At 41.5% G+C, this 16985-nt stretch overlaps 1 protein-coding gene across 1 annotated transcript in view; it reads right to left on the reverse strand.

The window, feature by feature from the left end:
- Window positions 1–4623: 4623 nt before the first annotated feature.
- Window positions 4624–16985, reverse strand: part of FBXO3 (F-box protein 3) — a 46730-nt gene continuing 34368 nt past the window's right edge. Inside the window, exons 7-11 of the mRNA XM_061610734.1 lie at window positions 14882–14966; window positions 12176–12298; window positions 11530–11645; window positions 9940–10130; window positions 4624–5380 (exon numbers count right to left, since the gene is read on the reverse strand). Coding sequence (XP_061466718.1) covers window positions 5255–5380; window positions 9940–10130; window positions 11530–11645; window positions 12176–12298; window positions 14882–14966 — 641 coding nt within the window. The 3' untranslated portion in view covers window positions 4624–5254. The remainder of the gene's footprint in view (window positions 5381–9939; window positions 10131–11529; window positions 11646–12175; window positions 12299–14881; window positions 14967–16985) is intronic.

Below are 16985 nucleotides of genomic sequence, written 5' to 3' on the forward strand. Positions count from 1 at the left end.
AGTTTTCACAAGTACAGAATTGTGACCTGTGTGTGTTAACCATCCCAAATAAAACATCAGAGGAAGAATTATATTATCCCACACAGTCATACTTTCATTGAAGGTAATTTTAAATATTCAGCTACAAGTCCCATTTGTCAGTTTCATCCATTACCTTAGATCTGCTTCACCTTTTTCACTGGGAAAACCTGTTTTCCTATGATGGAATGTGTCATGGGGTGCCACAGTCATTGAGAACTTCCTAAGGCATATTTCTACATTGAATTAACATTTTAAGATGCCAAACATTATTAAGTACATACAGTAAGGTGCATTCCTGTTCACACTTACTTGGAGTCCCTTTGAATTCAATAAGGCTTACTTCTGAGTAGACATGTATAGAACTACACTGTAAATGTATGATGCAGACTTTACCTTACCTTATATTTTGTCATTCAACTATGGCTCTACGAATATTCAAATCCTTTCCTGCAATAGAACAAGTCCACCTTTTTTAAAAAAAATTAATAGTTGCAGTTCTACTTACAACTATGAACTAATTCACCTAAGACTATCAATTTGATATACAGATAATTATGAATTTTATTCAGTGTTTTCTTACTTTATTTCCTTTTGTGGACTGAGTGACAAATTGGTAAACCCGGGTCATACAGCATACTGAGAAATAGCTGGCCACACTATCAGGGAACGGCCGTATCTCAGTGGTAGAGCATCTGTTCTGCAGAAGATTCCATGTTCAATCTCCAGGTAGGGCTTGGAGACTCCTTCCTGAAACCCTGGAGAGTTGCTGCTAGTCAATAAGACAATACTGACAATACGGTCCTCCCCACATCCACAAGTATGCTGGTTGTCCTATCAGCCAGCTCTCAGATCTCCGGATGCTGCTTTTAAATGCCAGATCGGTACATAACAAGATCTCCCTCATCCACGATTTAATTGTGGATGAGGCGGCCGATCTGGCATGTATAACTGAGACCTGGGTGGGTGAGCAGGGAGGAATCAGTCTCTTCCAACTGTGCCCGCCTGGATACTTGGTTCAGCATCAGGGTAGACCTGAGGGCTGGGGAGGGGGAGTCTATAGGAGTTCTATCTCCCTCTCCAAGCACCCTGTCCATGTGACTACTGGTCTAGTGTGTTTGCACCTTGTGTTGGGTCAAGGGGACAGATTGGGGATTCTGTTGGTGTACCGCCCACCCCGCTGCCAAACAGACTCGCTAACTGAGCTGACGGAGGTGGTCTCGGATATATTGTTGGGATCCCCTAGACTGTTGGTGCTAGGGGATGTCAACATTCATGCTGAGGCCACCTTATCTGGGGCGGCTCAGGACTTCATGGCTGCCATGACAACCATGGGGCTGTCCCAACAAGCTATTGGCCCAACACATGTAGCAGGGCATACTCTAGACTTGGTTTTCACAACTGGACATGGAGATGGTGATCTGAATGTGGGGAATCTTACATCAGTCCCTTTGTCATGGACAGATCACCGCTTGTTGAAGTTTAGACTTGCAACGGCTTCTCCCCTCTGCAAGGGTGGGGGATCCATTAAGATGGTCCGCCCTCGGAGACTAATGAATCCGGATGGTTTTCAAAGGGCTCTGGGGAGTTTTCCGGCTGATAGGGCTGGTGCTCCTGTCAAAACCCTGGTTGAACTGTGGAATACAGAAACGACCCGGGCAGTTGACATGATCGCTCCTGCGCACCCTCTCCTGTGTAGAGCTCATACGGCTCCATGGTACACTCGAGCTGAGAGCGATGAAACAATATAGGAGACGGCTTGAGTGCAGATGGAGACGGACTCCTGATGGATGCAATTATGCACTGGTAAGTGCCTATACCAAGTTGTATCTAGGGGCAGTGAGGGCGGCAAAAAAGTGTTACTTTGCTACCTCTATTAAAGCATCTATCTGCCGCCCAGCAGAGCTCTTTAAAATTGTCCGAGGGCTATTACATTCTGGCCCTAGGGACATGGTAGAACCAACTAAGGCTTGCTGTAATGAATTTGCTAGGCACTTCCAAGATAAAATCTTTTGCATCCGCCAGGACTTGGACTCCAATATTACAGCAGTTGAATCATATGAGGTCTCCAGAACACAGCCTTGTCCTGATTTTTTGGATGAGTTTCAGTTGGTGCAGCTCGAGGACGTTGACAAGGTGCTTGGACAGGTGCGTGCAACCACTTCTGTGTTGGATCCTTGCCCCTCTTGGCTAATAAAAGCTAGCAGGGATGGAACTGCAGGCTGGGCCAGGGAAGTGATTAACGCCTCATTGCGAGAGGGAGTGGTCCCTAACTGCCTGAAAGAGGCGGTAGTGAGACCGCTTCTGAAGAAATCTTCCCTGGACCCAGAAATTGTTAATAACTATAGGCTGGTAGCAAATGTTCCATTTCTGGGCAAGGTCCTAGAACGAGTGGTTGCGGACCAGCTCCAGACACTCTTGGATGAAACTGATTATCTGGATCCATTTCAATCGGGTTTCAGGCCTGGTTTTGGCACGGAGACAGCCTTGGTCGCCCTGTATGATGACCTTTGTCTGGAGAGAGACAGGGGGAGTGTAACTCTGTTGATTCTCCTTGATCTCTCAGCGGCTTTTGATACCATCGACCATGGTATCCTCCTGGGGAGGCTCGCTGAGCTGGGAGTTGGAGGTACTGCGTGGCAGTGGTTTTCCTCCTACTTGGCGGGTCGTCTCCAGAAGGTAGTGCTTGGGGAGCATTGCTCGATACCCTGGACCCTCCAGTATGGAGTTCCGCAGGGGTCAGTTCTGTCCCCCATGCTCTTTAACATCTACATGAAGCCGCTGGGTGCGGTCATCAGGAGTTTTGGAGTGCGTTGCCACCAGTATGCTGATGACACGCAGCTCTACTTCTCCTTTTCATCTTTTTCAGGTGAGGCTGTCAATGTGCTGAACCGATGCCTGGCTGCGACAATGGACTGGATGAGATCTAACAAACTGAGGCTCAATCCAGACAAGACTGAGATGCTGTTAGTGGGTGGTTCTTCTGACCAGATGGTGGATGCTCAACCTGTCCTGGATGGGGTTGCACTCCCCCTGAAGGAACAGGTTCGTTTAGAACCATCCCTGTCACTTGAGGCTCAAGTAGCCTCGGTGGCACGGAGTGCTTTCTACCAACTTCGGTTGGTGGCCCAGCTACGCCCCTATCTGGACAGGGACGACCTTGCTTCAGTTGTCCACGCTCTGGTAACCTCTAGACTAGATTAATGCAATGCGCTCTACGTGGGGCTGCCTTTGAAGACGGTTCGGAAACTGCAGCTTGTGCAAAATGCAGCGGCCAGATTGTTAACATGGACCAGGCGGTCCGAACATATAACACCGGTTCTGGCCCGCTTGCATTGGCTGCCTATATGTTTCTGGGCTCGATTCAAGGTGCTGGTTTTAACCTATAAAGCCTTACACGGCTTGGGACCACGATACTTGATGGAACACCTCTCCCGATATGAATCTACCCGTACACTGCGCTCAACATCGAAGGGCCTTCTCCGGGTGCCTACGCAGGGGGAAGCCCGGAGGATGGTAACAAGAAAAAGGGCCTTATCAGTGGTGGCCCCTGAATTATGGAACAATCTCCCTGATGAGGTACGCCTGGCGCCAACATTGTTGTCTTTTCGGCGCCAGGTTAAGACCTACCTCTTCTCCCAGGCATTCTAGCATTTTAGCATTTCAGTATTGTAGCATTTAGTATTTTAGTATTTTTAGTATTTTAGTTTAGTATAGGTTTATTTGGAAATTTAATGAGTTATGTTTTAAATTGATTAATGTGTGGTTTTAAATTGTATGTTGATATTTTGATGTTGTGAACCGCCCAGAGAGCTTCAGCTATGGGGCGGTATAAAAATTTAATAAATAATAATAATAATAATAATAATAATAATAATACTGACTTAGGTGGGCCAATGGTCTGACACCGTGTAAGGCAGCTTTCTATGTTAGCAGCAGTTACAAGGGAAACTGGCATATTTGCCTCTCTCCCAAATTAAGCTTTTTTTTTTTAAAACCCACTCATACCTTTATATGTATTTTCATTTGCATAAAAACCTGAGCCTAGAACAGGCACGGAGAACATGCAACTGTCCAGTTGCTGTTTGACTCCAGTTCCCATTAATCCCAGCCAATATGGCCAACGCAGGGATGATAGGAGTTGTAACCTTCCCAGATGTTGTTGAGCTACAGGTTCCTATCCTGGCCTAGAGGTCTATGATAGATTCTCTGATTTTATCACAGATTAATCCTTTCTACCACTGCTGCGGTAACACTGCAATCCTAGGCCTACTCAGGAGTAAGTCCCAATGAATTCACTGGGGTTTACTCCTAGGTGTGTGTGAGAAAGTTTGCAGCTTAAAGCCCCCACGACAGTATCTTGTTCTCTGCTTTAGAACGGTACAATTGATGTATAATACTACCTTCTACCTACCCTCTGCTGTATATATTCATATCCACTCATCCATCTATGTAGATATTCCAATTATGACTGTTTTTCAAGTTCTCTTCAATTTAGTCAGGCAATTACAAAAATCCACTTATTGTTCAGTAAAACATGTTTATACTTACAATTCTAATCACTTATCACAATAGTTAAATTGCATTTGAAGACGGAAATCAAGCTATTTACATTATTTAATAAATGAGGAAATGCAGTAGGCAATGTGCATATCCCACATTCCAAAAGGCCTAAATATGATCAGAGGCTCAATGTAGAGTTTAAAACATGTAGACCAGTGCCCTTTCAGACATTTCAGAGTGTCCTGGTATAGATATACTGTATATGTTAATATTAAAAACATACAAGATCATTCAGTTTATCCCAGTGGCTATACAAATTTAACTGCAGATATTTCACACAGGACAAGAGATGAGCAGTAATGCAAAATCATTGTGAAAATGACATGCCTATTTTTTTCCATTCTGCTTGCTGCTTTATTTAAAACAAAGAAAGACAAAGACAGCACCATTCTGGTTTTAAATAAGTTTAAATGTACAATGACTACCTCCCAACAGTAAAGCTGTTTGAAGAAAATTCACCGCACTACTGCATTTCCATCTTGACCCAGCATATTCTGTTTTCAGAAGCAAACATATGACAAAAGAAAACCCTGTCTGTATATCTGATCAGATGCAAGCCAGAACCAGCACTCATGCTAGTTGCTTCACTGCCAAATAATGATTTAATACTCAGAAATATTTTACATGTTTGTTATCTTTCTGCAGACAATAGGGGGTTTTTTTGGAAGTCTGATCAGGTTTGACGTGGACAACGTCCAGAAGGAGCAGGAATGTCCAGAATTCTACGTCTGTCTTCATACTCATCAGTATCTGTTGAGTCTTCATCTTCATCCATAGCACATTCATTATGATTGGTTTCCTAAATAGAAGAACAGAAGCCATATAGCTCAGTTTTCAGACAAAGTTTCCTTGCAAAACTATCCCACCCGAATTTGATCATGCTTATCCAGCAGTGAATTAAAAAAAAGCAGCAATGAGAACCACAACAAAAGTCAAATACATTAACTTCTCATGTTGCCTTTAATGGTATTTATACAACTTTGTCTCATTTTCAACAGCTTGCTAAAGTGTTACTCAACACAAAGTCTGGGACTGGACGGAATTTCTGCTATTGCATTCAAAACAGCATTATCCTATCTATTACAGACTAGACCAGCCTTTCCCAACCAGTGTGCCTCCAGATGTTGTTGGACCACAATTCCCATCTTTCCTGACCATTGGCAATGCTGGCTAAGGCTGATGGGAGTTGTAGTCCAACAACATCTGGAGGCACACTAGTTGGGAAAGGCTGGACTACACAGTCAAACACTTATCTGGTTCTTTAGTAAACACTGGGCAAGATCCAACACCACACCAATGGCGTGACAGATTGTTGGGGGCATGCAGGGAGTTGCAGAGGAGAAGGAAAGGGGAGTTTGTGCGTGCAGAAAGTTGTGCAAGTGAACTGACACTGTTCAGAATGAATGGATGATATCCAACAAACTGTAGCATACTGAACAGTTGAAGAATGTATTAAACTGAACTATTTCAATTATGTAAAGTATTTAACAGCCTTTATATCATTGGACTTCGTAACATGCAATAAGAAGAGAGACCCTCAGGAACTGGTTAAGTAGCAGGAAGCAGGGAGTAGAGTTCTCCCAATGGACACTTCTCCCAATGGAGGGCTTTAGAAAGTGAAGTCCCCCAAGGATCAGTATTGGGACCTGTGCTTTTTAACTTGTTCATAAACGATCTAGAGTTAGAGATGAGCAGTGAGGTGGCTGTTTGCTGATGATACTAGTTGTTTAGGGTTGTTAAAACAAAAAGGGATTGTGAAGAGCTCCAAAAGGACCTCTCCAAGCTCAGTGAATGGGCGGTAAAATGGCAAAAGCGATTCAATGTAAACAAGTGTAAAATTACACATATTAGAGCAAAAAATCTTAATTTCACATATATGCTCATGGGGTTTGAACTGGCTATGTCTGACCATGAATGAGACCTTGGGGTTGTAGTGGATAGCTTGATGAAGATGTCCACCAAGTGTACAGCAGCTGGGGAAAACGCAAATTGCATGCTAGCGATCATTAGGAAAGGTATTGAAAATAAAACTATTGATATAATGCTGTTGTATAATCTATGGTGTGGCCGCATTTGGAATACTGTGTACAGTTCTGCTCACTCATCTCAAAAAGGATATTGTAGAGCTGGAAGAGGTTCAGTAAAGGGCAACCAGAATGATCAAGGGATGGAGCGACTTCCCCATGAGGAAAGGTTGCAGCATTTGGGGCTTTTTAATTTAGAGAAAAAGCGAGTAGAGGTGACATGATAGGAGTGTATAAAGTTATGCATGGCATAGAGAAGGTGGATAGTTTTTCTCCCTCTCTCATAACACTAGAACTCGTGGACATTCAAATGAAGCTGAATGTTGGAAGATGCAGGATGGACAAAAGAAACTACTTCTTCATGCAGCTCATTGTTAAACTATGGAACTTGCTCCCACAAGAGGCTGTGATGGCCACCAACTTGGATGGCATTAAAAGAAGATTAGACAAATTAATGAAGGATAAGGCTATCAATGGCCACTAGCCATAATTGCTGTGCTCTGCCACCACAGATGCAGTATGCTTCTGAAAACCAGTTGTTGGTAGCCGCAGGAGGGGAGAGTGCTCTTGCACTCAGGTCCTGCTTGTGGGCTTCCTATGGGCATCTGGTTGGCCCCTGTGAGAACAGGATGCTGGACTGGATGAGCCACTCACCTGATCCAGCAGGCTCTTATGTTCATGCAGTCACCAGTGGGAAGAGGATTTACAAACAGAGACTGAAAGACCAGAGTGGTTTAGTTTATGTTCCAGTAAAAGAAATAAATCCATTTTGGCAGCAATCAAAGAAATAATTTTAAAGATCTTTCACAGATAGCACAAAATATCCGTATGTCTCATATCTCATCCCTAATTGCCCTTCATTGCTGGCAATGTTGTCTAGATACAGGGACATATTTTCATCTTTGGTGGTTGTGCACAAGGTAGTATTATTTTGGAGCAAGGTGAATCAACATATTGTTAATATTACAGAAGAAAATATGAAACAGACAATTAGCTTGTTTTTATTGTCTTTATTTGAGGGACCCAATCTTGATTTGAAATGTAAGGATTTGATTTCTATACTGTTGATGGTGGCACGACAATCTGTAGCATAACGTTGGAAGACTTTGGATGGACTCAATATTATTGCTTGGTATAAAAACATCTGGAATATTGCAGTTTCGTAAAAGATTACTCATAACCTTCATCTTTTGACTGGAAAAACCAAACCACTGACCTTTGTGCTACCTGGAGGAAATTTATTGATTATACAACTGAATATGAATTATGTGATCAATTGCCAAATGCAGTTAAATTGATTTATCTTGATTTTTACTTTGTTTAGTGCTAACCCTGTAGTGGTTAAAGTGTTGGACTATGACCTGGGAGACCAGGGTTCGAATCCCCACACAGCCATGAAGCTCACTGGGTGACCTTGGGCCAGTCACTGCCTCTCAGCCTCATGAAAACCCTATTCATAGGGTTTCCATAAGTTGGAATTTTACATTCAACCCTGTAAAATGTAGAATTTTATTAATGTATAATGTATTCTGTTCTTGGATTCCCATGTAGGGATTGTATCATTTCTGTCTTTGTTTTGTTCTTAGATTAATAAAATATTTCAAAACTCAAATAAATAAATAAACAACATGCTATGCTGGCCATGCTTGTCCTGACTCCTGCCCCAAAACAGTAGGTGCATTTTTTTGTTAGTAACAAATCGAACATTTCTTATTGCAGGCTAATGGTACAAGTTCAGCAGAAAAGCACAGAATAGCGCAGAATATAGTCCAGGTGCTCTTAAGACAAAGGGGCAGCGACAAGAAGTCTGGTTCAAGATCAGCAACAAGGGTTTCAAGTCTACATGGCAGCTGTAAGGTTGGTCTGATAAGTTTCCCTGCTCGCCCATCAAGCTTTTAAGCAGAGGCGGAGAATTCCTAACTATTCATAAGAATCCCCATCCCTGCAGAAATCCCTGGTCCAAAGGTGGATCTAGAGAGAGGAGTCTCCTCTTTTCTCTTGATGCACCACCTCTCCCTCAGAGAAGCTGCTGGTCCCATCTCCAAGCCCTCCTCATCCTCTGTGGGAGAAAAGGCCCCCACAAATCTAACAGCCCCCCTCCATAGGCAGGAAAGAGGCAGCTGTGGATGAAAAGGCCGCCACAAATCTAACAGTGCCCCCCTCCGTAGGCAGCGAGCAAAGAGGCAGCTTGGATTCCTGCCTCATCAGTAGATCAGGGCATGTCTGGAAGTGAGTGTGCGCATGTCAAAAGGGCTCTCTGTTGTCTCATCTCCCCTTCCTACCCATCAGAATCCTCCTCCTCAAGTGCTTCCACTCCTGATATGAATCAGAGTATTCAGAGGGGATAGGACAATGCTACTCTCATTTTACAGAAAAAGTGCCAAGACAAAACATGATTTGTCTGCTAGTAAATTCATGACAGGTCTGGGTTTTAATCCAATTCAAATAGTATTTTAATATATTATTATATAAAATTGTATTTACTTGTGTGTAAGTCACCTTGAAGGCATTCTGCTCATAAAAGTGGTCTATAATTATTTTAAAAACAACTGCAATATTGCATCCATACTTTTTTTTCAAGAAGAGCAGTTCAAGGCTCAAATTTACATTGACATATCCAAGTGTACTGCATTTTCAAAAAATGGAATACCCATTCACACAGTTTTATATAAAAACCTGTATTAGGACCATTACTTTCCTGGAATGTTTCAAAATTGCTTATTTCCCCTCATTTGTGGAGGACAATGCCAAACCATTTTCAGGAGGTGTGGCTGCTTCTTTCAATATAGAGAAAGGATGAACGAACAAACAAAGCAGATCATGGAACTCAAATGATCTGCTGTGTTTAAAAATATAAGACAAAATAATGCTTGTATCTAACAAGTTCCTACTGATTTGATTTTATATACTTACCACATACATAGCAGTTAGTGCACTTATATACTATTTGTAGGCAGTATCAAATTGTAATATGTATTTGGTCTTCTCCAAAATGAGTATTACTCAATAAAACTGATAAAATTGACCTTTTCCTGTTTGGGCCTTTTCCAAACATTCAGGGGATTCTAGACATTTTTATAATTTTCATAATCCCATATATGTGAAAGTTGTTCCCCCCCCGCCACCTTTTTGCTCATGATTTATACAGGAAAGCAATTTTTTGAGTTACACACATTTTGAAATATGTAAGACTGCTTCTCATATTTTAACTATTAAAAACTAGTTACCCAATTTTATGCACAATACAGATCACTATTTATATTTAACAAAGTATAACAGTTTTCTGGAAACCAGAGATAAAAGGCAAGGCCTGAAAACAGTGATTTCAACTCACCATGCGTGCTGTAGATACCTTGAAAGTTGGGCAAACCATATGAAATCTAGGAATGGTGACATTAAAAAACTTGTCTTTATAATACAGGCAATGGAATGTATAGTATCCTTCCATGTATCCTGAAGTAGTGGCAAATGTAGTACAACTAGTATATTCATAAACTCGACCAGGACTGATTATTGGAAATTCTCCTGTAAAAACAAAATTAACAAAGGACTTCACCTTTCAATTACAATCAAACTTCCCATTATGATAAACATAAAAACTAATCACTTTGGTTTTTGAAAAGAAATACAGCCACACAACTCTGATTCCAACAGACGTCCCACACCAGTTTCTTGACAAAAATCACTCCCTCTTGCTTGCTATTTGCCCCCAAAGGTGATGTTTAAACTATGATGGCACATATGAGAACAAATATCAACCCAAAGGGGGTGGTTTTCACTGAAAACTAGTTTGGGCTCTGATCTAGACTTAGACAAAGTTTCAGATCAAGGCTCTGCAGCTACTCCCCCCCCCGCCACCTCCAAGGTAACAGTAGCCAGTTTAAGCACACTTTTTAAAAAGCGTGTTCATTATAATGTGTAGTTTGGCCCTTAGAACTGTGCCACTGACTTCAAAGACACAAAGAGCAATGTATATTATGTTATTAATTCACAAAAAAAGTGTAAGGAAATGAGGACTTCCTATCACTGATTGTGACACATTTGTTGTTGTTATGTGCCTTCAAGTTGATTATAACTTATGGCGACCCTATGAATCAGTGACCTCCAAGAGCATGTTATAAACCACCCTGTTCAGACCTTGTAAGTTCAGGTCTGTGGCTTCCTTTATGGAATCAGTCCATCTCTTGTTTGGCCTTCCTTCTTTTCTACTTCCTTCCGTTTTCCCCAGCATTACTGTCTTTTCTAGTGAATCATGTCTTCTCATGATGTATCCAAAGTACGATAACCTCAGTTTCATAATTTTAGCTTCTAGTGACAGTTCTGGTTTAATTTGTTCTAACACCCAATTATTTGTCTTTTTCGCAGTCCATGGTATCCACAAAGCTCTCCTCCAACACCACATTTCAAGTGAATTGATTTTTCTCTTATCCACTTGTTTCACTGTCCAACTCTCACATCCATTCATAGAGATCAGGACACATTAACTCTCCCAATTCCTTATTTTCTGAATGAATGAATGAATATGTATTAAGCTGCAATCCAACACAACTTTGCAGGAGCATTCATCCCACAACAAAAAATGGGTCTATTTTTCAGTGGTGATAAGGAGAAATTTCTATGAATTTTTTTACAGCTGTGTGTGTGTGTGTTGGTCTTACCATATTTTACAGGGCAAGGTGGCTAAAAACTGTTTATTCCTTTTTTTAAATCTAAAGCAGGCCCTCCCTGTGCGTCAATTACACTTAGAAAAAAGTTCCCATTTGGACCAAAGGAACCTTTTTTTCCAAAGTGTCACTGCTGCACAGGGGGGACAGTGATGGCTTGGATTGGGATCACAGTTGAGGAGGGAAGGATTAAGCTCCCTGCCCTGCACTTTGCATTCATCATTTTAAAAAAACAGTCAAAATCTTTAAATATTCCTTACCTACTACTCCAGGACCTTGCACCTCCTCTACATCACCTTTGGCATTGGTTATTCTCCAGTACCGACTGTCTAACTGACAAGCCTTCTCTGGGAGTGCATCTTTGGACATCTCAATTCTAACAAATTATGCAAAACAGTAATTTTAGTAATGCATTACCTATAGAGCAAAGCACTAGCCAAAAACCATTAACTTTCTAAAAATGCTATCTAGAATATTTTAACTATTTTTAGGGCCTTGAGAAGAAGAGGGGAGAAGACAGTCGTGACACTTGCATAACCACATTACATACAGTACACATTAGCAGGGGCGAAAGAGCCACATTTTTGTCTGAAACAACAAAGGAAATGCTATTGCCCTAAAGGAAAAGATCTGGATCCTGTGATTATTGTAAAGAATCAAATCATTTAATAGCTCTTAAAAGAAGGAATATGTTCTACAGAACAGTACAGAAGAGAATGTCAAAAGCAGAAAAGTAACTTCAGTGCAATCTTGCAAAAATCATTCAACATTTTTCCTCTCTGAAATCATGATTTGGGAGGACTAATTTCTGTTTTAAGTAGTTTACAGGGTTGCTAGTGATCAAAGGAAACTTCAAGGCCTGCCAGCAACACATTGCTAAAAGTAACATTGGTCTACTGTTTCTACCTGATTCTGTAAGTAAAGAAATAGTGAGGTGGATGTACAGAACTGAGTTCAGGTAGAAAAGATGTGGACACTGAGACGGTAATATCTCCTGTTGTTGCTACGCAATCCTTCTCATGAACATATCTAGCAAATGAAAAAGAAAAGCCATAATCTTATCTCATACTTTAAGAAATAAATATAAAAAAACATTTGTATAAAAGCCAACATTCACATTACAATTAAAATATTGTGCATTTCAAACTAAACCTGTATGAATAGTGCTGTAAAACCTCATCTACCCTTTCTGCTGTGCTCAAATCAACACCTATTCCTGACTAGATTTGTGTATTGAACACAAGGACTCTGTTTATTATTATTATTATTATTATTATTATTATTATTATTATATTTGTCACCCGCTCTTCACCCAAAGGTCCCAGGGTGGATTACAACAATGTTAAAATACAGCATTTAAAACAATTAAAAACAATCTAAAATCACTAAATAGGTTGGGTCCTGAAAATATACATCTCAGGTGTCAAAAGGCCAGGGTAAAGAGTTGCATCTTCAGCATTCACCTAAAACTGTACAATGAAGTTGCCAGACGCATCTCAGTAGGGAGAGACTTCCACAAGTTGGGGGCCACCACAGATAATGCCCTCTCCCAGGTTACCACCCCCTGAGCTTCCAAGGGTGGCAGAACAACCCAAAGGGACCCCCTGTGCTGATCTCAACACCCAACAGGGTCTGTAGGGAAGGAGGCAGTCTTTTGGATATTTGGGACCTAAGTCGTTTAGGGCTTCAAATACTAGCATGAACACCTTCAGTTCAGCCCACAAACGAACTGGCACCCAATGCAGCTGTTCAAAACAGATTTGTTTCCTGCAGAGTCTTAGCTCTTACAGGAGGTTTGTCAGCAATTCTCCTTGAAGAAAAGAATCTTGGAGTCAATGTCCCTTTAATAATAGCCAGTTGTCAGCACACTTGGATGAAACGGATTATTTGGATCCATACCAATCGGGTTTCAGGTCTGGACATGGTACTGAAACAGCCTTGGTCGCTCTGGTGGATGATATGAGGAGGGCATTAGACAGGGGAGAATTCAACTTTCTTGTCCTCCTGGATCTCTCAGCGGCTTTTGATACTGTCGACCACGGTATCCTGTTAGATCGCCTGGAGGGATTAGGAATAGGAGGCACTGTTTTACAGTGGTTCCGTTCCTTTCTCTCTGACAGGCATCAACAGGTAGCATTGGGGGATGAGGTTTCAGACCCTTGGCCCCTCACTTGTGGAGTGCCACAGGATTCTATCCTCTCTCCCATGCTATTAACATCTATGTAAAACTGCTGGGAGCCATCATCAGGAGTTTTGGGCTGCGGTGTCACCAATATGCTGATGACACGCAGCTCTATCTCTCTTTTAAATCCTCACTGGAGTTGGCTGTGGAGACCTTGCCCAAGTGCCTGGAATCCGTGAGTGGGTGGATGGGAAGGAACAGGCTGAAGCTCAATCCTGATAAAACCGAGGTGCTGCTTGTGGGTGACAGGGGAAGGTTGGGTGTTGTTGACCTGAAGCTTAATGGGGTGAGACTTCCCCTGAAAGATCAGGTCCGCAGCCTTGGGGTTGTTCTTGATTCCAAGCTGTCCATGGAGGCTCAGATTTCGGCAGTGAGCCGGGCAGCTTGGTATCAACTACACCTCGTACGGAGGCTACAACCCTACCTCCCGATTCATCAGCTCCCACTGGTAGTACATGCCCTGGTCACCTCTCGATTAGACTACTGCAATGCGCTCTATGTGGGGCTACCCTTGAAAACAGTCCGGAAACTACAACTGGTGCAGAATGCGGCGGCTCGTTTGCTTACAAACAGCCGCCGCCGTGATCATATCACACCAATGTTATTTCATCTACATTGGCTTCCAGTTGTTTTCCGGGCCCAATTCAAGGTGTTGGTGTTAACCTTTAAATCCCTATACGGTCTCGGCCCAGTTTACCTGAAGGAGCGCCTCCAGTACCACCAATTAAGCAGCCCGACTAGATCAGCCACACAGGGCCTTCTCTCAGTCCCACCAATGAAAACAGCTAGGTTGGTGGGGACTAGAGAGAGGGCATTCTCAGTGGCGGCCCCCACTCTCTGGAACTCCCTCCCGTTCGATCTCCGCCATGCCCCTTCCCTGGATACATTTCGCCGAGCCTTAAAAACTTGGCTCTTTGGACAGGCCTTCGGGATCTCCGGGGTGGGCTAATTTTTCTATGATTGTTTTAAATTGTTTATTGATTGCCCTACATTGTTTTATACTGCTGCTATTTAAAATGGTTACGGTTGACTGCATTGTATTTTATTCTGTATTTATATTGTATTTTATTAATTTTAATGTGTACGTCGCCTAGAGTGGCTTCGGCCAGATAGGCGACACAAAAATTAAATTTTACTTTACTTTTACTTTTTACTAATAAAGGAATTAATAAATAATCTATTTCTCTCCTTAATAAGTGAAGCCATTCTGCACCTAATACCTTTTATACTGTATCTGTTTCTGCAGAACATAATGCAAATATTATTGATATTGTAACAATGTTATTTTTATTCTCATTAAAATAAATGTGTTTTACTGCCTCTCACATACATGTCTGATCAATATTATCAGATTCTAATTTCTTTTTAGAAGTCTAAGATTACTACATTTTAACTTAATAAGATAGTATAGTAAACCAAAGCCATAATACCTGAAAATCTGGTCTCTGATGATGGGATAGCCACCTGTTACTACATTGTTGACATAGGAGGTGAACCATTCCAAATAAGAGCTACCTAATGTCAAAAGAGAGAAATGTTTTACAATGACATATACAATTCAGTCTATGAATTATATGTGCCATGACAAAAAAGAAATAGTTCAGATCTCCTTGGTGAACAGCAGTGAAATAGGGCCACAACAGACGAGCAATTTATGCATACTTTGCAGACTCCAAGAAAATACTGATTTGTAAATCAGGAAGACACTCAACCTGGCCCTGCAAAGACTGAGCATGCTCATTGCCTCAAGAAGCTATAGAATACTGAAAACGGTTGAGTCTCAGGAGCTCATAGAACCATCGATTATCTTCCTTGAACCCCTAACAGCTCATAGTATCCTGGGGATAGGAAGGAAAGAATTCAGATTGGGGGAAGCATGATGTGAGATGTACCTCCTGCAGCTTTAATCTCCAACATCCAGTCTAGGGTGCAGTAATCTTTGAAAGGCACTGACCAATTTGAAGCTAAAGAAGTCTGGGGGGAGATTGATTAGTATCCATGGAAAAACACTTCCTAATTAATTGCCATTCTTAATTCTGCAACCACAATTTCTCTTTCCAAGAAATATAGGAAAAGGGGGAGGTAAAAATATCATGTTTCCCACACTGGACTAATTATTATTTATTAGATTTGTTAGTCACTTATTACCTGAAGGTATCCAAGTGAGTTACAACAGTGTTAAAACTATAAACATATTATGCCACAAAAGAGGAAAAAAACAAACAACGCCTGTAACAGCCACAGGTTTGTAACAAGTTTGAGTATGATGAGCAGCTTCCTGCTCACCGAGCTCTGACCATTAACAGTCACCAGTATATGGTAACTGCAGTAGAAAGCAGAGGGTTAGGACTAGACAAGCGGAAGCTACTCACCAAGGCCTGCTTCCCTATGGCAAAGCAGCAGGGTGGGAGTAGAGGTAATTTGCAGCAGCTGGCAGATACGGGGTGCTTAATCCTCTCACTGAGTGCTTACCTGTTACAGCAAACATGCATTGAAGTCTCAGTGTAACTGAAGCAGAGGAGAAAGAGGAATCTCCCAATTGTTTGTCCCCTACCTGTGCTTCCTTACAGGCCAACAGAACTTTCATCTCACTAGGGATGGAGCAGCCAAACTATATAATTCATTTAACGCATTATTACATTTAACATGATTTTTTTAAAAACACACCAAAAGTCTGCTTCTGTGTTGGAATCGCTTTTTAGTATGTTTTTAAACCTTTTTTTAAAAAACAATATGTTTTTTAACCTTTTTTTAAAGATGTCTTCAAAGCTTTTTAAAAAAATGTTTTTAAAGTTGTTTTGTTTTAATGTATTTTAAAGTCTGTTCTTACGATGTTTTAAGGTGTTTTTAGTGCTTTTGTTTGCCGCCCTGGGCTCCTGCTGGGAGGAAGGGCGGGATATAAATCAAATAATAAACTAAAAATAAATCAATAAACCAGCCTTGTTTCTGAAGCACATAAAAGCTTTGAGAGAGGTGTGTGCACACAGAGACTATTTGCACCACAGACAGGGTGCGGGGAGGGGGGAGGATTAAACTTACCTTCCCAATGCCATTCCTATCCTTGATCCTCCAAGCATGTTATGTTTGATTTGTTGAAAGCTTTGGCAGGCAATAGTACATTTAATGTAACAGGTAGTTTGGCCTTCAATTGCTGAATTGTGTTTTGCTCCCAATGTTTTAAGCAAATTTTCTTTGTGGATGAATTCCTACTCCTTCAAACTAGCAATTTTAACAGATAGAGGGAACCTGAGAATGCTAGGCACAACCCCTGCCTTCAACATAAGTCCAACAGAAACTTATTATCAGATCCATTCTTCTTCCCCAAAGGTATCTGGAGGACTGTGTAAGTGTACACACGTGCACGCATATCATATTTTCCAATAATTCTGACTGCTACTTTAAATTCCAGTGAGACACAACATTCAATTTAATACACAAGTAATATGCAATCCAAATTTCTTTCTGCAAAATATGATGGGGGAAACCACCGAAGTTGGGAGGAGATCTCATTCCCTGAATACGTATTACAGGTTT

The sequence above is a fragment of the Rhineura floridana genome, chromosome 2 (assembly GCF_030035675.1).
Source record: "Rhineura floridana isolate rRhiFlo1 chromosome 2, rRhiFlo1.hap2, whole genome shotgun sequence".
NCBI classification, from domain to species: domain Eukaryota; kingdom Metazoa; phylum Chordata; class Lepidosauria; order Squamata; family Rhineuridae; genus Rhineura; species Rhineura floridana.